Source organism: Bombus fervidus, chromosome 4 (assembly GCF_041682495.2).
Source record: "Bombus fervidus isolate BK054 chromosome 4, iyBomFerv1, whole genome shotgun sequence".
Classification (NCBI taxonomy): Eukaryota; Metazoa; Arthropoda; class Insecta; order Hymenoptera; family Apidae; genus Bombus; species Bombus fervidus.
This window is the reverse complement of record NC_091520.1, coordinates 4,137,013-4,162,279: the sequence shown is the minus strand read 5'-3', so window position 1 is coordinate 4,162,279 and position 25,267 is coordinate 4,137,013. Positions and strand designations below refer to the sequence as shown.

At 32.9% G+C, this 25,267-nt stretch overlaps 2 protein-coding genes and 1 long non-coding RNA gene across 5 annotated transcripts; 1 reads left to right on the top strand and 2 right to left on the bottom strand.

Moving 5' to 3' along the window:
* Positions 1-378: 378 nt before the first annotated feature.
* Positions 379-1,511, bottom strand: Pdcd-5 (programmed cell death 5). The gene is made up of 4 exons (XM_072001439.1): positions 1,257-1,511; positions 885-993; positions 645-808; positions 379-581 (listed from the first exon to the last, which is right to left on the bottom strand). The coding sequence occupies exons 1-4, from the start codon at positions 1,320-1,322 to the stop codon at positions 534-536; spliced, it is 387 nt and encodes a 128-aa protein (XP_071857540.1). The 5' UTR covers positions 1,323-1,511; the 3' UTR covers positions 379-533.
* A 697-nt stretch (positions 1,512-2,208) lies between these two features.
* LOC139986133 (uncharacterized) lies at positions 2,209-23,813 on the bottom strand. Of its 3 annotated transcripts, none has more exons than XM_072001193.1 (8): positions 23,635-23,813; positions 11,194-11,455; positions 8,958-9,211; positions 6,107-6,333; positions 5,948-6,055; positions 4,777-5,048; positions 3,134-3,741; positions 2,209-2,762 (listed from the first exon to the last, which is right to left on the bottom strand). In XM_072001193.1, exons 1-8 carry the CDS (start codon positions 23,667-23,669, stop codon positions 2,315-2,317), a joined length of 2,214 nt encoding a protein of 737 aa, XP_071857294.1. In that variant the 5' UTR covers positions 23,670-23,813; the 3' UTR covers positions 2,209-2,314. The 3 variants fall into 3 exon arrangements, with proteins under 3 accessions (XP_071857294.1, XP_071857295.1, XP_071857293.1); XM_072001194.1 differs by having other exon boundaries at positions 6,260-6,333; XM_072001192.1 differs by having other exon boundaries at positions 5,948-6,333.
* Positions 19,334-23,890, top strand: LOC139986134 (uncharacterized). Its single transcript, XR_011799583.1, has 3 exons — positions 19,334-20,448; positions 20,852-21,006; positions 23,770-23,890. It is a non-coding gene; the product is annotated as an uncharacterized lncRNA (long non-coding RNA).
* Positions 23,891-25,267: the final 1,377 nt, after the last annotated feature.

The following is a 25,267-nucleotide window of genomic DNA, read 5'->3' as shown; positions in this document are numbered from 1 at the left end:
ATAATAAATTTGTTTTACATTGATATATATGAATGTACTAGTTACTAAATAAACTAAAGTTTTATGTAAAGAATGTAAGTGGTAAATAATGTTCTGTATACTTATATTTGGAATTACAGATGTATGTTTGTTTATGTAAATATAGTGAATAGTATTTCATATCAATGTTTACGTAAAAATTGTATATTTGATTTAAAACATGATAACTGTTTTAGGGATAACTGTTTAGATTTATCTATATTTAATAAAAAAAATATGGTAATTGTACTTTAAATTTCTCTTTTATATATATGAATAAAATTGACTAAATAAAAGAATATATAGGTGGAAAGGTGCATTGTAGAAATTTGAAAATAAAATCTGGATTAAAATAAATCCTGATACTTGACTTCAATTTTTTATTTCAATATATCATAAAAAATAAAAACATATGACTAATTAAGCGTACAGTTGTATTATAATGTTAATACCTGTTCAAAAATTAAACAGAGAATGTTGCTGTTTGCCAAACCACATATAAATATATGTATATGCTATAAATCATCATCATCAGAATCCAATGCTGCTCTTCGTCTGTCAAACTGAAATTAATTATTTATAATTTTATTTTTTCTGAAAACATATATAAATATATTGCAACTAACCTTCACAACAGTTTTTCGTTGTGTTTGTTGATTTACACTTTCAAGTAAACTGATAAGTTCTTTTTCCCCTAATTTGCCAGATAACTGACCTCGTTGAGCCATGTTTAATATCATATCTTCTATCATTTTTCCTTTTTCAGGTTTTCCAAGACTTAATGTGTTTACTAAAGAAATAGTGCACATTAGAAAATGTTATACATCATATGTATATATATAATTTCATTATATTAATGGTCTTACATCTTGCTCTGGCTGATTGACTTAATACTTGGGTGAGAATGGAATTCTTCATGTCTTCCATTTGATGCATTTTTTCCTCCATTGCTTGCTTATTCTCTACATTATTACTCTAAACATTTATAAACGAATCACAATGTAGAAATGGGAAAAAATCAGTAATAAATGTTTATTGAAGTAATATCAGTATGCATATACAGTTATAAATAGCTTGAGCTGGCCAAATTTAAATTCAGTAAAATAACTTTGGTGTCATGAGATTCGAAATAGTATATTATAATCGTTTAGTATTTTCATTTGATTTTTATTGATAGTCTTATTAAATAAAATAGTTATGTATTATATAATATTTTGTCTTTAATATAACTGATTTACCTTATATTGTGACTGCAACTGAGCTAATCGTTGTTGTCGTATTGCTTCAAGTTCTGGATCTGACATGTTTTATAACGTTAATTTTTCACTATTTGATGTTTAATAAATTTTATTGGAACTCAATATTTTCTTTGATGTATACACTTTCCTCCCAACCTAATTCTCGGTATAGTATGTAGCAAGACGATCGACTAGCGAGAAACATGAAGGTAGTCAAATATACACAATCAAACTATCGAACGTAGAATGTTTGGTTAAAATTTAGATTAAAAATGAAACAATTCGATGTAATTATATTTGTATATTAGCAAATATTTTTTAAATATGAAGAGTAGAAGAGTAGAAAAATTGTGTAATGTATAATTATGTATGATAATGAGTTGTTATGGACAATAATTTGTTATTTACTTAATACAGTTTAATCTTAACACAATTATAAATCATTGGCACAAATCATTACCACCTAATGACAAAATCCTCAATCATTTAGTTGACAACCCAATATTACAGTTGCTAAATACATTAATTAAGGTAACTCAATAAAAAATTTTAATCTAACCTTTTTTATTATTATTACTTGAAACATTGTAAACATGTATAATTTTAGGTATAAAAAAAGTTAGTAGTTTAGAGGTATTTAAGTAATTTCATACTTTATTAAAATTTAAATAAAATAATTTTTTTAAATCTATAATTTTGTAAAAGTATCTTTTTATAATTATAAGGATTGATATTCTCTAATGTATTTTATGAAATATCAATATTAACATAATTATCAAAATTATATATTATTATTCTATTATTTGGTAGGATAGCATATGTTTATATTACACAATATGCAGTGATACTGTATTAATTTTGTAATGCATATATGCAATGATACTGTGTTAAAATTACACATATATTACACATATATTTGCAAGAATGAAATATTAATAAATATACTATACAATTTATATTTATACAGAAACTTTATTGTTCTTGATCAGTATATTAAAAAGTACAAAGCCCTTTTAATTGTACATTTAATTTTGTACATTTAATATGTGTTCATTAATTTAGATAGTATTTGTACTATCATACCATGGTGGCATCCAATTTGCTGGAGGTTTTGCTCTTTCTTTAGAAATGGGGAGAGTACCATCAATATTGTAATTTCTATCTGTTTGCCTTCTGCGAATATCATTTTTATTTGTATTAAAGATTCCATTATCCAAAACAACAAATGATTGGCTACTAGAGTGTTGCTTGGTGCTTTTACCAAAACTAGGAGAATATGGTCTGATAGTATTATTTTGAAGTACAGAATCTGGTGAAGGATTATGTGTCCTTCCGGAAGACTGAAATGGTGGCGAACGTCTGCGTCGGAAACCTCTGGGTTCATCATCGACATTACAGACATGAAGTCGGTATGTTGGACTAGTTGACCTATCTTTCACTCTGGTACATTCTGGCATATTTACCTGTGTTTGTCTTTGCATATGTGTTTGCGAAGATTTTGAACTCCTATATCGTAATAATATTTGTTTCAATTAGTATATTAATTATAGACAAGCTATGCTTAAATCAAATGTATATATGTATGTAACTATTCTCTGAGGCATTAGCAATACACTAGACCTTTATATAGATATTGAATTTTACTAATCTTATTAAACATAAAAAAGTGTTACAGTATAATATAGAATTTATTAAATTCCTATTTACAAATCAAACAATTCTTTTTGTATTTCTTCATTAACATGTTGGAACTAATTAATTATTACCTAATTAATTTCGTTCATCGTATCATAGAAATTCATCATAAACGCGAAATTTAAGATATCTATGTTAAAATAAATTAAAATTTAAATTCAACGGAACTCTTAAATGCAAACCTTTGGCCACCTGTTGGTGGTTTTCCATAGACATTATCTTCATGAACTCGAGTATGTAGCACTTGGAACGCGTCCTGATCTTGAGCGGCATTTGTGAAACCAAATTGGTCTGCATTATTTATCCAATAATTTTCTTTTCGTCTGGAAGCGCTTAAACTACGATCTCGTCTACGATGCATTCTCAGTTCGTTTTGTAACTGATTCTCACGTTTCGAACAATAAGCTGTCTTATATTCCGGTTCAAGATCAAGATTACCCTCCAAACGTAAGTTGGCTGGCATTTTTAAAGTTTCAACCCTTGGTATATGACCATAAGGAATATATTGGGCTCGAACTTCACTTGTGAACTCGTGATCATGTCGTTTGGGCTCTTGTCTACCGAAACGTGTATATTTCGGAAGAATGTATGTTGATCTCAAGTTCAACGGTGGTTTTCGATATACTGGGTGGTCTCTTTGATAATCTAAATATTTCGACTTATATTCCGGATCTTGATCAATTTTCGATGTAAATCTGGACGTAGGTGAGGGAGATGATATTTTCGTGCCATCCGCTCGTCCAATTTCATCTTCTGGCTTTACGATTTTAGGTCTCTCCCTTGGAAAATCCTATAAATTGTTAATAATTGTTAATAATTTTGTACGATAAAAATGAGTTGCTCATTGGAAAAGGGGTATGTGGCTATGAAAGTATTTCTATATAAATATATATCCTAATTTTTCAATTGAACGTTTTTGTATGAGGTTTTATTATATTTCATTTTCATAGTATCAAATTACTGTAGCCATGTGTGTATCAAATGATACAAAATTTAATATACTTGAATCTAATTAATTATTAAGTAGATAGTATAATAAATACAACGATGTACAAATATATTCTGTACTGATTTTTGGTCTCTTGTAGTATCAATTAACTCGTGTATTTTAGTATGTATATGTAATAGGTGGAACTGTGTTATGTATAATAGGTAGAAGTGATATAGTGAAATAAGGCGTTTAATAGGGTCACAAATTGATCTAGCCGCAGCTAGAGTCATACGCATTCGTGTAGGTCCCTACGTCCATTTTTTGAAATCAATTTCAATTATGAGTTTAATGACGAGTCATATTAATGACGAGCAATCAAAATTGCTAAAATATAAGTTAGAGATGATTTGTAATAGTTTATAATGATTATAGAGAGATAAATCTTCTTTCAGATGTATTACTTATACTTACTTATACTTAGATATACAAGGGAAGAATTTTCGGTATTGGAATTACACATCTATTCGGATCAAAACAGTGTATTCAGAATAAGATTTAATGAATTTTGAAGCCAAAACTCGTTAGTAATTGCTAGATCGTAGATGTTCGAGCAAATTCGTATCTTTATGAACAGATTCAATTGAAATCACTGACACCCTTTTCACCGATATCAAACTTCACCGACAGTAACTTTGACCGATAACAGTTTTGACTGAGAACAACTTTAATTGAGTGGCGGTATCAGTACAGGAAAATAAGAGAGCATTCTTACTTACGTCGGTTTATTGCTGCAGATAGTCGATGGCCTTATGGTGACCGGATTAAAAAAGCTACTCTACTCTACTATTACTAGCGTGTGCCCCTTAATTAACAGGACGTAACTATATACTTTACCTTGTACGCGTCTTTATATTCCGGAATTTCAAGCGGTGGACACTTTAGGTCTTCTAACTTCGAGACCAACATTTCCAGTTCCTCGTTTTTTTCCTTTTTCTCTATTAATTTCTTTTGCTTTGTCTCCGCTTCTTCGGCAGCTTTGTTCGATTCACTCGTCAATTTCGGCTCTTTAGTATGAGAATCAATAAAGTTATCAGTGTGCTCAGTACTTTGAAAAAAGGAGTTCCCGGTCTTCAGATGAATTTCAGGCTTTATTGGTCGTGAACGTTCTACGATACAAAGATAATAACGATACATCCTGTATATTCATCGAAATCAAAGATATAAATGCAATCGAACCTCGATTATCAGAACAGACGTTTTTGTTGTGATCCCTTCAATGTGTGATATCGCTTTCAATTGACAGACAATTTACGTATCAAATTCTATCAAAATTAATTTCAATTGATTTATTGAATTTACGTCGATTAATAGAAAATTTGAGAGTTGTAAGAAAAATTGGAGAATAAGAATAAAAACTGAAAGCAGTTGAAGGGCTTATAACAAAGACGAACAACTTTTATCCACATTTGTCTTTCCGCAGAAAAGCGTTAGATACTCCAGCATTTAATTTCTATATTGCATCTAAATTTCGTTAAACAAAATATTCATTACATTACATCATTTTTATAAGCGTTTCTGTAATTATATCGCAAGAGAATTGTATTTAATTAAATCATAAAGTTACGGATTTCATATCAGAGGCTTTTACAAAATTGATTGACTTTTATTCTATAATAAGTCAAGATATATGTAGGTTATTTTTATGATATCGATTCCATTATACTGCAAGTGGATATTTCCACGGAAATCTACAGAATCTTCCGACATAAACAGAAATCGAATATACTTTTATACGAGTGTATACAAAGTTGAATTAAATTTAAGAAAACGTGAATTTTCTTCGAAATCGAATTTTTTAAAAACTTGGCATGCTGAAAAAACGATATGTAGATTCGTGATCAAAGTGTCAGAAACGTCATAAAAACGTTTAATAGGAATCGGAACGTCGGGAGAAGGTTGAAACTTAGACTTAGTGTTGCTTGAAAAATTCCCAACAGCTATGCGTGTCATGATTAGCTCGAATAATTAAGGTTCTGTTGTAAATAAATGAGGTTTTCATAATCACCTTTGTTGTTATGTTTTTTAAACACATCGGCGTATTCTGCCACGAAATTAGCCTCTCCATTTAATTTCAAATTAGTGTTCTGCCTTAATAGCTCCGGTCTTCGAATACCTACAAATGGCACATATTTTTCGTGATTTTCTGTGGTAGTTTCAAATTCACCCTCGAGTTTTAAATGCGTAGGCACACGCATAAGTTCCGGTCGGCTAACGTTCAGCCACTGGATGAATTTCTCGCATTTCTCAGTGGTCGTTTCTAAATCGCCTTCCATTTTTAAAGACGTGGGCCTACGAGCTAGCTCGCGCTTATGCTGACCTTCGTAGCCAACGTATGACGAATAGGTTTCGGTATCCGTGTACAATTCTCCGTCATGTTTTAATGTAGTGCCCCTGTTGTAACAATGTAACGTTAAAGTATACATTGAATGATTAAAAGCAACAGAGCGATTAACACGTTCGTCGCCACGTCGCACATATCTATGCGACAGGTATACTACCGTGGGGGCCCCGTCACCAAATGATGGTGACGCTCTTCTTGTTCGAGTTAATTAATTAAATATACGATATTATATATAGGATATACAACATAAAAATATTAAAAACACATTATACCATACTTTTTATTAATTTATATTCTGGATAATATATTACATTATCCTATATCGTATGGTATTCGTTAAAACATTCCAAACACATTTGGGGTGATTTTGGGCACTTCGAAAAATAGTTAGACTCCGTTATCGCTACTCTCCTCACTTTCAAATATATTTTCACGCTGTTTACCGAACATTTTGACGATGAAAAAATCACTGATGTACGTCTCACAAGTATGCTTCTCGACTAAATGAAAGATCTGAGATATCTGCTATGAGATCCCTCGGAATACTCTAGCTGGATAGCTTATCGCTTTCTCCATTTCAGAAATAAATAATCTTTTCTTTATAATGAATCTAAGGCGATAAACAATGAATCGAAGGGGATAAACAATTAATCGAAGGGGATGAACAATGAATCGAAGGCGATAAACAATGAATCGAAGGCGATAAACGATGAATTTCTGCTTGTCGCTCTATTTACGTTCTGCGTACCGGCGGTCGGATTTGGGCCCCGCAGGAAACTTAGCCCAATCACGCTGGGCGACGAACGTGTTAACGCTGCTATTATTTAGCACGAGTATAACGGAATGTTTAATTCGTGGTAATAACGTTACGAACGTTGGATGCAACGATTACCGCAAAGTATTAGATCATTCCATAAGTTCCTCCCGTTTTTACCATGGTATTTAGAGCAAAATTTGGAACGTACCTGTAAATACGTTTATAAAAATATGATTACACGTTTTCATAGAACTCTTGTTCTATCGCTTCTTCCCACCTTTTTGGCAGAGATACTGTGATACCTTTGTGATTTTTCAAAAATATGTTTTATAGAATTGAAATTAGAATCGAAAGAAAATAAAATGGAACTGATAGCGTCCTAACTATCGAAACGAAATACGACGTAATTAGAGTACTCGTAAGTGCGACAGAGATATTAGAAACACAGAATGTTGGAAAAACTACGATTACAGACATTGAGAAGCAGGAACATGATATTGAAAATTATCTAGAGCGCGTAAATTCCTTGGATGCTGGCAACCATAGAAAAACCATAAATATACCGACGTAATGAAACAATTTCATCGCGATAAAGACGATAATAATGACGATTTTATGCAAACGGGAATAACAAACGAAAGTGATAACGAAGAGCTGCCTTCTCATGCCGAAACATTCTTGGCATTCGAGAAAGAGCTTTGATGGTTCAAAGAATGTAACTTTGTGCGGTTACTTATGTCGGAAGAATCATATGACTTTGCAGTCAAGGAGATGCAAGATCCATAAATATTTTAAGAATCTGTCAATTGATTTTAATCTGTATTTGAATAAATGAAATTTCGTATCGGAGAAGTGCTTGTTCTATTATTCGAAAATTCCATTATTTGAATAGCTTTGTCTGCCTGTTAGGTCGGATAAGAGAGAGAGTCTCTACTGGATTTGAACTATCGTAGTAAATAAAAGCTGGAGAAGATAAGTTATTCAGCGAAATTCTACTATCGAAACTGCTCTGTTATACGAATTGCCTTATCCCTCAATCTGTTCAAATGAACGAAGTTCTTCCGTAATTTGAATACCGCAGATTCTATTGTAATTTGGATACTGGAGATTTCACTGTACAATGCCGTGAATAATTATCAATTCAACCCCATTCTTAGATCTTTTATAATATTCATTATAATCAAAAGTTGACAAAATCGTTTGTACAGTTTCATATTATAATATAAAACAAAATTGAAGATATAACAAAGAAAAATTGTCTTCTTCCAAAGTCTGGAAAAAATGAAATTTTTTGTTAAAATTAGCTGCGAAAAAATATTAAATGTTTGATGGATCTTCCTTTATTTTTTATTACTTCTATTAATCTGTCAGGTATGCCATCCACTAATTTATTTAAAGTTTCGTTTTGAATATTCGTCCATGCGGATTTTATTCTTTTCCTAAGTTCCACAATGCTTTCTATGAATGGTTTCTCCTGATCGTAAATTCTTCTTGCTATAATTCCCCACAAGTTCTCGATCGAGTTCAGATCAAGATTCAACGCTGACCATGATAATAATTCCTATTCCAAAATTTTGAAATCAGTTTTTTGTGGTGGCGATTATACGAACAGAAGCATTGTCTCATTGAAAAATTCTCTTTTTTTTCTTCTATTTCGGTTATGAAAGGCAATAATTCGCCGTCTAACATCTCCTGATATACTACAGTGTTCGACTTACCCTTTACAAAAACAATTTCGCTTAACATATTTAAGCATGATCGGTGGTTTCTTGGAAACATTGAGGAAATAATGCAAAAAATGTTTCGAGTTTATAATTATTCATAGCAATGTATATCAAAAAACAAGTGCCCGGACACGTTTGAGCAGTGTCATCTGCTACAACAAGTGTAATTGTCTGCTTAATAAAATAGTTTTACCTTCTGATCAAAAAAGGTCGTTTAGGAGGATTGGTGTGGCTTGCAAGTTTGGAATTCGTTGTTTCAGTCTCCATCGTTTTATCGTTATTCATCTGCTCTAAAGAAGTCTCGTCCTTTGTATTTTCAATTGGAAGCTCTGTATGTTTCTCCTCTTGTTCTTTGACGCCTTTTTGGTCTGAAACTCTCCTATCCCCGATTGAATCCTTTGTCCGAAAATCTTCGATTCGTTTATTACTTTCCAACCAGGTATTTTCCTACGGTAAGGGGTACATCTATGAATCGGAAAATTATTGCTTAATGAATTGAGAAATGCTCTCACGTAGCTCTGTATCAATTTATGTTTCCTCATATCATTCTGTATGTTCTCTCTTGCTCGCCCTTACTTTGCGAATGTTTTCGTATTATTTTACAGTTATATACGCTATCGTGAAACTCAGCAAGAAGGTTAAATTATAATTATTAATTTCTATTTACGATTATTAATATTTATCTATAGTCTATTAGTACTTATATATATCTACTTATGTACTTTTGTACATTTTATACTATTTTCTTACTAATATTTGTAATCCGCTTGTTATCTAAACTCGTAATGGACGAAAGCCTAATGCAGAAATTATAATAATAAGAAAAATTATAATAAAAATTTTTATTATAATAAAATTATAATAAAAAGAAAAGAAAGGAAAATATTTATCTATTGTCAATGCCTGACATTATAGGTTTATATTAAAATTAAAAAATAACAAATCATTATTTATTAATAAAGGATTTAAAAATACTGTTTTCAGCGATAGCGTTATTATTAGGTGATTCTATAAGCAATATTACATTTACGTCAATTTGATGAAATATTGTACAGTAGAATCTCATTTATCTGAATTTCTTTCGTTGATGATGAAATTTTATTTCGTTTCAATCGATTCAATGCATTGCTGTCAATCGAATTCACTTATCTGAAGATACACTCCTATTATTTGAACGAAAAATCATAGGTTGCTATGAGGGACGTCAATAAACTTCTATTTATACTTTCAGTTATGCGAACTGTATGCTTGCTGATGGAATCAGATAAATGGACTTCTATCGTAACGAAACTACACCTTTGAAACAACATTATCCATGTTAGAGATTAAACTATGGATGTTTATGCATTTACGAGAAATTTAGCCATGCAAGAATGCGTAAAATGCACAAGATGTTAAAAAAGATATGTAAAATCTCAGAAGTATGGTATTCGTTATAAGATTTAGTGAATGAAACAAATCTCTGCTTAGATTTTCCAATTTCTTTAGTTGTATTCAAAAAAATATGTACTTGCATAAACATCCGCAGTCTAGTTATGACCTTCTATTTTTCAATTGTTATAAATATATTTAAATATTTTATTTGTTCGATTTTTTCGAAGTATAATAAATACACTTTTACAAGGGCGATCCATAAGTTTCTACGATTTTTAATATACATATTCTTTTATACTTTTTTCTGGACGAATAAAATTATTTGATCTACACGCGTAATATATAATTCTGTGTAGGAGTCAAAAATAATAGTTACTTCTTAAATTTTTATGCAATTTTTATCGGTAACCAAAAAGAAAATTGTGTCACAGATAATGGTTAGCGGTAAGCAAGAAAAAAGTACTTTCATTGATAATAGTTCTAGGTAACCAGAAGCATTTTGATTATCTGTAAGGATTATTCGTAACCAAAATCAGTTAAAGTAATCCACTAATTCCTATACTAATCTACTAATTTTAATATTGCAACTTTTTTCATTCTGCCTATAATCGTTATTTTTGTAAACTTTAAAGTGCTCTTTCACGTCGTATATTTCTTTCGATTAAGTAATTGTAATGTGATTATTTGTTTAGAAAGAAACATGGAAAAATTGGCAATTCGTGTACTTCACTACTGGGAGCAGAACTTCGAAGCGATAGAGACGACGAAGAAAATTTATAAAAATTATATATACATATATTTTCTGCAGTACTTTATAGGCTACAGAAAGCACACGAATATCCAATTCTTCCATATTCCTTTCCAAACAAATCACGAGATTCAATACAATGAATTAATCGAACGAAATATACATCACGGTGTTCAAAATGACATATTACACATGTAAATAAAAAAACTTTATACATTCGAAAAAATAGTACAAAGAAATATATTTCGAATACGCACGAGTAACACAATTAACAATACAAGTATAAAATTTAAGAACAGATGCTAACCTTCAGGAACTCTTCGCTTCTCGCACGAAAAGCTTCACGATACTCGGACACGTGATCTTCGTTTCCAACCTCGACGTTAAGTCCAAGATTGTCTTTTGGTTGTCCCTGTATACGTCTTCTTCGATAACGAGCCAATTCGTCGACTGTCAGCCCTTCCAGTAAGGGCCATTTTTCCTTCGATTTACTCTTTCGATTTTTACTTTTACCCTGCGCTAGCTCAGTGTCCGAGGAGGATTTATTGACCCCGTGGGAGAACCTTTGCCTGCGTGCAATTTTCAACATGTCAGATATTTTGCGAATCCCTGAACGTGCAATTTCCTTCGATCTAACTGGTTAAAAATGTACGATTCTCTTGTTAGCGGTACTGTTCCGTGGCTATATAATAATATACTAAGTTGTATATCATATATTTATTCTACATTATTATACATTATATCTTATTATATATTTATTAGGTCATCTTATAAATGATGCAGTCGTTTATACTAGATATTAGATACCAGTATTTTCTCATATTCTTTATAATTCACTAACTTTTTATGTTACGTTTTCTATCGCAATCTTTCAAGACTTCGATAGTAACAACTGCCATCGTTTTAAACTTATGTTTCAGTAGAACTGAATTACTTATAGTGTGACCTAATAAATTCGTCCTGTTTTTTATATTGTAATATTTATACTTGCTATTAGACTGCAGATTTTTATGGAAATTCATATTTTGAAAAAAAAAGAAAAAAGTGAAGCGTCGGTAAAAAATTGTTTTACCTGCCAATTATTATAGAGAGCACTATACTTTGGATATTTTTTATATCGTGTGCAATCTTGCACTTGCGAATTTCCTATAAATGCAATTGCATTGTATTTATAACGTATTTGATACGGTACATGTAAAATTGAAATTCCTTGATACTTGTTTGATTGGATGAAAAGTATCTGAGAAATCCAATATTAATGAATACTATTGGATTGTAACGTAAATCACATGTATCGTAATAAATTTAAAAACTCGTTGAATTTACGTTATTGTATATTGTGCATCTATCGTAAGAAGTAATGGTCCCTTTTATCTTTTGGACTAACGAAATACCGGCTACCGTTATCACGATGTTAAGTTACATTCTCTAGCGTGTTTACTCCTGCTTGACCGATGCTATCTGTTCTTGAAGAATTGATCATTCAACTTCGTCATTCAACCTACTTTGAGGAAATCGTGCATATTTATTTATAGATTCCATTCAGAAGAACTTGAAGCTAGACTCTACAATTGTTCTCTAAAGCTTTTACTTGAAATACAAAATACTAGGCTTAGCTATGTTCATCACTTTTCGCCACACGAATTATACAACATTACCAGTATAACAAATATGTACTGTAAAAAAGGAGGTATTTCTATAATTCTACTTACAAAGGACATTATTCAAATGTGACACACTGATTCTAATGGAACTTTACAGATACGTGATATAGCTAAAAATATTCGACACTTATCTTCTTTTATCAACGATTATCCACATTTAGGGTATAAAGGCAGCTATCAAAATTGGGGTGGAAAATGTATTTTCTCGAATATATCTAAAACTCTTAGAGGTAGGGCAATTATGCAGATGGATGAATTTTATGTTTTTGGATAGATATAGATTATATTTAGAATATATATATAGATATAGAGAAAACTAATAAATTTGGGAAGGTATTTGAGCAACTATAAATTACTTTTATCTTCTATAAAATTATCTACACATCGCAAAAACCGAGAGTAATTAATACTTAAAACAGTTGATCACACAAAACGATGAAACAAGATTAATAGAATTTGTAAAGGAAAATGATTATTAAAAAATCGTATTTTTTGAATGATCGAAGATTACTGTTTTCTGCTACGTTATCTACGAATCACACGACTCTAGAACAGCTAATATTCAAGACACAGTCGATAACATCCAAACAATAGTGAGTCGCACAGAGTAACGGACAGAAAAATTTCATGGAGTTTGTGAAAAGAAATATGCTCCACGAAAGATCATGTTTTTTAAGTGATCGAGAATTAGAAAAAAATTCAAGTGATATTTCTTGCGGAAACGCGACGAGTAGAGATACCGGGAGTAGAAGTCGAGAGGGTGGAGCACCGAGCCGGGTGGATGCCCGGAACGGACTGAAATGTTTCAGCAAGGGATTGAAGCTGTGGGGCGGAAACGGAGGCGGCGCGGCGCATAGAGGGTAAAAACGTGGAACAGGAAGAGGGTGGTACGAAGCTACGTGCCTTTACAGAACGAGCCTTGTAGTCGCGACGCATCGATCTACGAAGAGAGGAGTCCGAAAAAGAAATTTCGTTACAGACAGCCTAATGGTTTACGTGCACGGAAGCGTTTAGCTTTTACTCGTACCGTAACGGCGACGTCGTCGACCAACTTTCCTTATCGTAACCTGCGTAAATATTTCGAACATAAGACAACTATTTTAAAACGTGTATCACGATAATAATGGGAACATAGTACGGTAGAATTTCGTATAACGTGACGATCCGAAGACCGCGCCCTCGTATAACGCGATTGCAAAATTGCCGGTGATTATGTAAGAGGGGCACACCTTGCCAATTTTGACGACCTTGAAATAGTATGTTATCAAGGTCATTATTCTGAGCGAATTATCCATATACATGTTACCGTCGTTCGGCGTTAATTTCCGAGATGTTTGCGAAAATCTTCGATAGAATTTATGTTATGATGTTTACGATCATGATTACAGTTTCCATTTGGAGTAAGCGGGCAGATTTTTATGTAGTCCAATCTTAAATTTTTTGATGAGAGAGATAATTATTATTGATTATAGTGGATGTAACTGATAGTGTAACTGCAACTGTAATTAATGATTGTAATCGATGATTGTAATCAATGATGGTAATCATAATAAATAAAGAAAGAAAATGGTTGGGTTATGGGTTGAGCTGGAGTAATATCCTAGTAGTAATATATAAAGTTGTATTTGCACGCAATGCTAACATGAAGTAATTTTCAATGAGTCTATTGATATATAAAATGTTGCATTATGTCTTATCTGTCTGTTCGTCACGTACATGCTAATAATCAAAGTCAGGTGATATACAGGGTGTCTTCGAAGGCACGGTACAATCGGTCGGGTGATGATTATACGTGCAAAAATAAGTTGAAAAAAAAGAATAACATTTTTTCGTTTGAGGCTTCGGTTTCGAGAGAAATGAGTTTGAAGATCAGGTATAAATATAAGTTTGTAGTAAATATTTCGCGACTTGTGTATATAGTTTAGGATTAGATTCAAATTTTGTTAATGTAATCCTGGCAGTAGCGTCTCATTATAATGCTAATGAAATATCAAAATATTTTACGTAAGATGCACGATACGCACATAAACATATTTTTATAGTAAACGTACGAATACTTTTGCGAGTCACTGTATGTCTTCTTCCTTATATTTATAAATCTAATACTCTTACAAATTTTTATTGGATACTATGGGAACACATTTTCATTTAAAACTACGTGGTAACGCAAAACTCGAAAAATTGTCGAGAAGTTATCCAAGATTTATATCGAACGTTCTGAACTAGAATACTTCCTTAATTGAAAGCGAAAAATGGAATTGTCTATTCGGCAATCGATATCTCAACGTGACCTACAAAATAAGGAACTGAGCGTAATTGACCAACGTTTCTTCGTGATTGGCACACAATTACGCTGCACTTACAAATTGGCCTCGATTCCGAGCACTGTGTCCATTATTGATACAGATTTGGAACATGTCCAGGTGCCTTTAAACCCTAAATGAGATCCTTAGACGTATCTCTATTAATTATCCGTCAACTATCCTTAATAAATTTCAAACGAAAAATTGAGTGTCATAAATTTTCACTTATTAGGTCGTTCGAAAAGTTTCTTTTGTTTTATAAGAAAATAATGGATGCACAACATTTTCCGTTTTATATTATTTTACCGAATTACGTATGATCCATTTTGTTCTATCAAACTAAAGATCACAACGTTCGACAGATTAGGTTCCATGTTTGTATAATCACATTCAGCCGTCGACTGCCGAAGTGTGAACACGTGTGTGTCTAGTGCCTAGTGCAGTTCACAATACAAGCGACGACCCTCCATCGAAAATGAAGTGAAATCAAAATAAAACAAGTACTTCCAAACTTAATAGTGAACAATCAGACTCTTCTAATCACCAATCCGAGCCTCTCGATTAGTTATTTCAATTTGAATTAACTAGCTCGAAGATGGCCCAAACATCTGGAACTAGTTCACTCGAACAAAGCTATAACCGCTTTATTCTCCCTCATTCGTGGCAAAAGGACAAACTGTCCAACCTTCCAAACCATACAAATGACAACAAAAAACGCAAGTTAGACTTACCCAAGAAAAATATAAATATCTCCACTTACAACAGATTCGAACTACTAGAATCCACACACGACTCTATGGATGTAATAGAAACATCACCAAGCCAACAAAAGCAAAATACTCCTCCTCACCCACCAATCTTCATCGACGACGTCATCGATATTCAAAGAATGATCAAGTCCATCGAGAAAGACATCAACAAAGAAGATTATCAACTAAAAATTAAAAACAATCAGGTTAAAATTCTGCCGACTAATCCAAACTCCTATAGAAAACTAACAAAGCTGCTAAAAATCCTGAACGTTAAATTCCACACTTATCAACTAAAACAAGAAAGACCCTTTCGAGTGGTACTATGCAACATTCACCACTCTGCTAACTTAGACGAACTGAAATACGAACTCCAAAATCTTGGTCATGAAGTTACCAATATCAGCAATATAAGACACAGAATCACAAAAAACCCACTATCTTTATTCTTTGTTGATTTAAAGCAAAAGCCAAACAACAAAGAAATATACAATATCAACCGATTAATGAACTCGGCAATAAAATTCGAACCACCTTTTACAAAAAAAGAGATAGTTCAGTGTAAAAGATACGGCCACACGCAAAAATATTGCAACCGCAATTACTGCTGCGTCAAATGTGCAGGTCCTCATTCTACAGACCAATACATTAAATCAGCAGAAACTCCTGCGAAATGTATCCACTGTCAAGGAGACCATCCTGCAAACTACAAAGGTTGCTCAGCCTACAAGACTCTATATAACAAGTACCCCAAACCCAGAGTAAAGGACCTCACGATTCCAACACTTAGCCCACAAAAATTATCTACTCCTTCAATTTCCTATGCTCAGGTAGTTCAAGGAGTACAAAGCAGACCGATAATCCATAATGAACATTCCCAAAATATTCCAGTCCCAGTTCCCAGTCCACAAAGCACGAATAACCTCGATAGGCTCGAAACATTAATAAAACAACAATCAGAGCAATTTAAAAGCTTGCTATCACTGCTTACACTCCTTGTGAGCAAACTACACTGCGACGTAAAATAAAACCTTTACACATAGCTCTTTGGAATGCCAACGGTCTAGCTCAGCACAAATACGAACTAGAATTCTTCTTAAAACAACAAGAAATTGATGTAATGCTCATATCTGAAATCCACTTCACGGATAAAAATTACCTAAAAATAAATGGTTATAACTTCTATCATACCCAACATCCCAGCGGAAAAGCCCATGGCGGCACCGGAATTATCATAAAAACCAGCATAAAACATTATGAGCTTCCATCATTCCAGGAGGACTACCTCCAAGCCACAAACGTAGCAATAGCAGATTGGCATGGTCCAATCACCACGTCAGCAGTATACTGTCCTCCTAGACATTCTATCTCTAAAGAGGACTTCGATAACTTCCTCGAAGACCTCGGCAATAAATTCATAGCAGGAGGAGACTACAACGCTAAACATACCCAATGGAGCAGCAGACTTATTACAGTAAGAGATAGAAATCTACTGAACAGTATAAACACCAACAGACTTAATTACCTCAGTACAAACGAACCCACTTACTGGTCCATTGACAATAACAAACTACCTGACTTATTAGACTTCTTCATATAGATATGTCCAAATCAAATCTTCTGTGGAACTCTCTTGAGATCACTCACCCGTAATAGCAATAATTAACTCAACAATTATTGAAAATCTACCTAATGGCTTTATTCGCAACCAACTCATCAACTGGAAACTCTTTAGGGAAATCTTCAATCATACAACATCAGCCTCAATTTGCTTAAAAACAAACGTAGATACAGAAGCAGCTGCCGAATACCTAAACACCAGCATGTTGTAAACGCTAGTTCTTCCACACCTATGAAGAACTTCGACAATAAACACGTATACCCCCACCAAAAAATCATAGAAAAACGCAGACTTAGAAGAATATGGCAGAGTCATAGAACACCTGACGACAAGCGCAAGCTAAACAATGCAACAAGAAAACTCACTAAAACCCTTAGAAACTATAGAATCTATCTCCCACAGCTGACTCTAACTACTCACTATGGAAGGCATCCAGGAAATTCTCTCGTCCTCCGCTAACAATCCCTCCAATTCGCTGTCCGCAAGGCGGATGGGCGCGTAGCCCTACGCAAAAAGCTAACTTGTTTCACAGTTATCGAACTAACGTCTTCAAACCATATTCCCCCACTACTCCAGATGAAATAACTGAATACCTGCACTCTTCCTTCCAGATGTCTCCTCCTATTGAGCTTTTCTCATCACTAGAAGTCATAGAATTAATCCGTCGTCTAAATCCCGAAAAAGCATCGGGGCATGATCTGATAAGTAACAAAGCCGATAAACAATATACCTATTCCAGATAAAGAGTCAGTCAGATATCTGGGCATGATTCTGGACAGAAGATTGACATGGAAACAACATATCTTAAATAAAACCAAACAACTCAAAGCAAAATTTAAAAAATTCTACTGGCTCATCGGCTGACGTTCCAACTTAAACATGAAAAGTAAAGATACACTATACAAAGCCATATTGAAACCTGTTTGGACCTCTGGAATCCAACTATGGAGAACAGCAAGTAATTCCAACATAGAAATTCTTCAACGATTCCAATCGAAAACCTTAAGATCCCTAATAGATGCACCTTGGTACGTCACCAACGAAACAATACATCACGACCTCAAGATATCCACAGTCAAAGAAGAATTATCCAAATTCAGCAATAGACATAGCACAAGAGTTAACAACCACCAAAACCCTCTAATTACTCAACTAATCGACACGTCGGAACAGATCCGCAGGCCAAAAAGACATTACACCTTAGACCTGAGCACTAGATTCAAATAGAACCAAACATACTATAAACACTTATTAACCATGTCATAGTACCACGTTAGATAAATTTACTTACAATTCTCTAACGAGAATTGATTGTAAAATAAACGCGAATAAAAAAAAAAAGGCCTTTGCCCCGTGGCTCGCCACACACAGACCCCATTCTTTGGGCAAGATGATCGCCAGATACCCATGCATCATTCACAGTTTATGTTCAGATAGCCTGAGGAATCGTTACAAATCTTAGGATTTAGTTAACTAAAGTCCTTCAGATTGGCAAACAATCTTTATTCTATCAACCCGTAAATCTGTCACCTACTACGGGAAGATACGGGAGATCTGCTTTCCTCACGTACGACGCTTCCCGCCAGGAACTTTCTCTCAAGGGCGGCTAGCATCCTTTTTTAACCACCAACATAGAAATTAACCAATTAACAGCAACGTCACCTTCCGAGCAGAGGCTTTCCTCGACGAATCCGATGATCTCGTACCCTTAGGCACACCCCATCATAGTTTTCCTCTGCAGCGTCATCATGACGGAAAGTCATTCTCTTTCTTGCGGTCTCATTAGCCAGTTATCTAGTATCTGTACGATCGGTGAATAATCCACGTTTCAATAAAGAGTTAGTCAAGTAATCCTGGTATTGCGAGAAGTAAGTCAAGTCCGACTTAGACTTTGGAGCAAAGTACATCTGTTATCCCGTTGACCGTGAATTCGTTATCGAACCTAAGGTCATTGTCATTAGTGTCTAATTACCGTGGCCCCTTGCCTATCTTGTAACATCCATACTTGTGTTAATAAACGCTACCTCGATTGTGTGACAACGATGAATAATTCCGGTGAAGATTCATTACACGCCCCTAACTCTAATCTTAACGATAACCCGACATATAAATATCATCTTTGAAGAATGAAGAAACAGTCGACAGCTATGTGTTGCATATAAAATTGAAATTTCACAAAAAGTAGATATGTGATATTTGTGCAGTCTGAGCCATCGACATTCTTCCTTTTTTTCAATCACGTCAGAAACAGCTCGCCGCGATTAATCATCAAACCAGAGGCCACCTGTCGTTTTTCATTCCATATATCGACCGATAGATTAGAGCGAGCGCGTCCTCTAATCGCAATCGAGCCTCATTCCCCTTTCAGTGTTAACGGGCACGTGGCGAATAAAGTCACGAGTAGCTAGGGGCTGTTCTTGTTCGAGATCGTTTCGTGTGCCGAATTATCGCAAGCGTTCAACGAGGAACGCCACCTCCGGAGCGGCGAAGTAACCTCGTGACCCGAATTTCCTTTCGTTGTACGGAACGAGGAATTTTGCATACACCGACAAATAAATGTCCGTGACGCGTTGACGTACGCACACGCAACTCAGCCAGTCGAATTGGTCAGTAATTTTGCCGGTTCGCGTGATTCGATCTACGGATGCATTTTACCAGCAATGTTTGCACGCGAATCTACTTTGAAAAAGTAAAGAGGCCACGTGCTTTAGAAACCTTCCCTTAAAGGAGCGTTTAGGCCGAACGAGCAGAAGAACACAGAGCGAGAGTATTCGCGCTTGTATTCGTTTAGCGTGAGCAGTAACCGAGCAATTTGTTCGCAAACACCTTTATATTTCTGTTCCTCTTTGCTAAATGATAATTTACAGTTCGTTCGATACACGAACACTGAGGTAAGAGTGACCGAGAAATGGGACTTTTTTGAATTTCAGTTTGGTAACTTAGTGATAATTTGTAATGAAACATCGATCACAGAACATCTTTAATTCGTGCAGGCAATTAATCTCTGAGATACAAGGGGCCAAACTGTTGAATTACGGTTCCAATTTTGTTCCTTTCACGTTTATTAAAAAGAGCTTGATCCCAGGATAATGGAAGACGTCAATTAACTGTTGGCTGTGTTGCAGTTACATTGAGACACTTGTATGGTTCCTTGGATATGGTCAAATATCCGTGGGATACATATACTCAATTCCAATATATGTATATATGTAATAAATAATTCTGGTACGTACGGTCTGGTTAACGTTAATCTTATATTATTTCAAATGTTATATTCTTTTAATGAACTCATTTTCCACCGCCAAAATTCTAGCAGCTTTCAAAGTTAATAGGAGTTTAATCAGTGAAAATAAAATATATTGAATTATCTCTACGCATATAAAGATGATCTTTATTATGACATTTCTATTTAAAAAAAAAATATTTCTTTGATTTACATTTGTTGAAAGCTTCACTTCGTTTCAATACGATATGATTCTTAATTATTTCCATCACCTAAATAAATATTAATATTTCCACATGAAAATTGTCGTTTTTAACATAATCACGTAATTCAACTAGATTGTTTAATATTTACATATTTAGAATCTAGGTAAGAATTAATTATACGTGTATTTGTAATTTGTAGGTCATTTGCTTAGTTCTTACGATTCAAGAATTAAAAGTAGGACTGGGGCAATCAAAACCTCGAAACCTCAAAACCTCACAACTGTTCTAAACCCAAAACTGTACTATTTTGGTGCTTCGAAACTCCCAAATAAATAATAATTTACATAAATCAATGTAAGTAATACAACTATATTACTATAATATTATATCTATAATAATTATAGTAATATATTTTAGCATATATTTATATATATTATAGTATATATTATAGTATATATTTTAGTAATATATTTTATATAATAAATTATATAATATCTATAATATACATATGCGATTTTTCACTATAATTGTTAGTATATCAGTATTTAAATCCCATTCGTCTGATTATATCCATAAAAATATGAATTTATATAAATATCTCCAGTTTATTTATTTATTCTTATAATATTTATCATAGGACTATATGTATTATATATGTATGTATACTTTGATTTCTTCAAACTTCTTAGAAGTGTGGAAAACTTAAAATTCTAAGTGGAACAGGAAACAGCAGAAAAATATAATACTTAATAAGCAGAAAATATTATAATAATTATATAAATAATAATTATTATAAAAATTTTAATTATCTATAATATAAATTTAGTTCCTATAAATAACTCGTGAAAATATTAAGACAGTATGAATTTATTTTTATTTAGCTGATAATAATCTAAGCTTGGTTTTAGACTCTGAGATTTGTTATAATCATTTATATCAAGAGAGAAATATTTGATTTTCTGAAAGAAATGCTACAGTTTTAGTTCCTGATAATATAGATACTCTTTAGAAGAAAAAGAAAGTAGAAACATTCCGTATTCAAAAAGTTCGAGATCTTGAAAACAAAGTTTTGGATTTAAGTTTCGCGAATCGAACAATCAGATATCGACCCATCTCCAGATAAAAGCATACTTGTTATAAGAATGGCCGAATCGAACATCCAATGCAACCATTTAACTCTCACTTAGATGATGAATAGCCAAAGTGTAAGGGATGCTTTTAGCCAAGACAGGATATTAAACCTCGATTCGAATCTATGGACGATCATGTTCGAGCCTAACATTTATCATCCTAAATTCTTTAAAGTAATCGACTACGTTCTAAAGTAATTCAATCAATCAATTAACAAATACCTAAAAGCAATTCGATACACTATTACTGTAATTAGGTTGCAAGGTAGTTTACGATATCTGTGCCAAGCACACCTCGTGCATTTAGGTCTCTAGTTTTAGAAATCATTTCAAATTTACTCTCCTTTCGTGACAGAAGTTTCGATCTTTATAAAAGCACGAATCTACCAATCATAAATTTACATTGTAATGCAGGGATGCCTATGAAACTCTCAATTTACATATTTAGAGTGTACTGTAACTGAAATTCCCTTTAAGTCGATTTCTATTAAAATATTAAAAAATCCTTCACTTTCTATCGTACCGTTAGGACAACCCAAAATATTCGATTGAAAGTGAAAACAGGGAAAACGTAATGAAAAAAGATAAAAGAATCATCAACGTCTATTCTCATATGCGATCTTTTTCAGTCAATTTATATTATTGAATTTTATTTTTTATCACTGCGGTTAAAAAAATAATTCCAAAAATTTACTTAATATCTTTCCTCATTACTATTTTCTGTTCCACTCCTTAATTCATATTTTTATGAATATGATTGAAGTACTGGAACTTAAATGGGGATTTACTAAATATTATGAGTGTTATTTTTTAGATACTATTGCATATTACGTATACTCTAAATATTTCCAAACACAAATTTCCGCAGTCTAATGAAATTCCTACGAAGCTCACATTTTATGATTCCCCAGATTGTTATCTCCAAACGTTCCGTTAATGAAATCTGATACACTTCAAACGTTTAGTTACTGAAACCTGATGAAATCCTTCAGTGATTATTTCTGCTACAGACAAAGATCTTTTTCTCAAGTTTTGCCAATTTGCTTTTTTTCTAATTAAAATGTTCTCCATTAATTTCTTAATTATTTTCTCCTGTATAATAAATGACAATTTTGATTCTTCTATATTTACTTTATACGAAACCGATTTAACTTTACAATATTATATTTTATATTTATATTATTGTATAATTAAACTGTGGATGTTTATTCATTTATGGAAAATTTATACATACAAAAATGCACAGAATGCACATAATGTAGAAATACATAAAATATTCAAAGTATAACATTTATACTCTAACCTATATTCATATATCCTACTGTAAGAAATCCTGTTCCTTTAGTTGTATTCATAAAAATGTGAACTTGCATAAACACTCGTTGAATCATAACTAGAGTGCAGATATTTATGCAAATTCATATCTTTATTATAATTATTTATAATAATTATATTATTATTTAAAAAATGGAAACTAGACAAACATTTCATTCATCTACTAATTGTATTATAACTACATTTTTTATATTTCGTACATTTGTGCTTATTATGTGTATTCTGTGCATATTTGCATTTTCAAATTTCTCATAAGTGCATAAAAATTTACAATCTAATCATAACATTTTCCATTTCAAAAACTTCAATATTCTCAGTCAGTTTAATACCATCGCGTTTGGTCGAAAACTTATTGCCAGCAGTAATATAACTTCTTAACATCTCATGTATTTTCTTTCAATGGCCCTATAAAATCTATAAATAGCTTACGAACAGTGTCCTTAGCGGTTCGTTAAACCTTGCGAGTTCGATAGCCTGCAATTCGTTTCCCGCCTAGTCAAGTTGACGGAAATATTACCTTTTGCCAGAACGGTCGCTTCTACCCTCGTCCATTGCATCCTCCTATCCAATCAGCTTCCGGTTCTCGAGTCTATCACGTTCGAATGATCGTTCTTCTGATTGTAAATAGCTTATCGAAAGCTGCTGTGTCTAGGTGCTAGCGAAACGAAATCGATTGATGACTCGACCGCACCAGATCCTTCTGCTGGCGTGACTGGCTTTTCGGGCAAGATGTTAATGAGAAGGTGCCGGTGATACACCTGCGCAGCTGCGGGCTCGAAACGCTCGACCGACCGAGCGCTAGATGGTGTAAAGAAGACGACCACCAGCGAGCCCAGTCGTAGCGCGCTGTCCGGCCGGATTGCTTTTCGTAGAATTCCGCAATCACTGGATTGCACCAGGGCGTAATAGCATGCCCTATCGCAATTTCCACGTAGGTTCTCCAGTTCCTGGGAATTTCAGCTGATTAACAGGGAATTTTGTATTAGTTTCTTTATCTATTTTTGGTTATATGTATAGGTTATAGGAACTGTTCACAATTGTACAATAAAAATGAATAGCAAAAAATACATGATGTAGAATTGATATAAAAATCGATTTTAAAGTTTTGTAAACTAATCTGTGCTAATACTTCTGTTGCTATATATTACATACAATACATTCATATACTACATACATATCAGTTACATTTGAAGTTGAGGTAGAGTTAACTCAAAAAATTTGAAACGATTATTTTTAAAAGAAAGTTACCTTTGAAATAATTGTTAAATTTTATTGAATATTCTGTGTAGGCTTCACATTCAGATAACAGAGAACAGATTATTATTCTTGAAACATGTATAGAACTCAAAAGCTAGAATATAAATTAGTATATATACATAACAACTACCTATGTGATTGTAGAATTCCATTAAAATTGAATTTTTTACTGCTTGAAAAGTAAAATATTCATTTGTAGTAACAATACGATTTTACATATTATACATACGATTTTTTGTTTGATTTTTCTTTGGTGCTTCATCAGATAACTGATAATCATCAATCCTATACGCAATCGTTATTTGCATAAGTATTAATGACTTTCCGTGACATACACGCAATATAAACTGAAGTACGAACGCTGCACGTTCAGAGCCATTGTCAAGTACATCATAATATCGATTTCAACAACTAATCAATGTATCGCAGTTAATATGATGGTTATACGTAAGTACTTACGTATGTACTTAAACCTCCTTAACTTACTTTTAAACAAAGTATTGGGAAACATAATTTCATATTAAAACATGTTTGGTTATGTAATTATATTGATCCTTATATAAGTACATTTATATTTGTGTTAGGTTATATATGTGTCTGTATAGTAGGCGATCACTCAGTTTAGATTAGATTAAAATTGAGTTTTTTAACTTAGCTGATCTGAATTTCTTAACTCTAATTCTACGAATAATAGTTTCAATTTATATTCTATACCTTTCTCAATGCCGCTGATAGCCAATTGAGGGTTGATATAGGTTAGTCAAGCAATATTTATTTTGTTATGCTATTGATATTATGTTTCATTCATACAATAATTGTAGTAAAATGATATTTCAAACAAAATTTTGATGTCTAATATCTGTAAAATTATATTTTATTCAAATTTGAATATG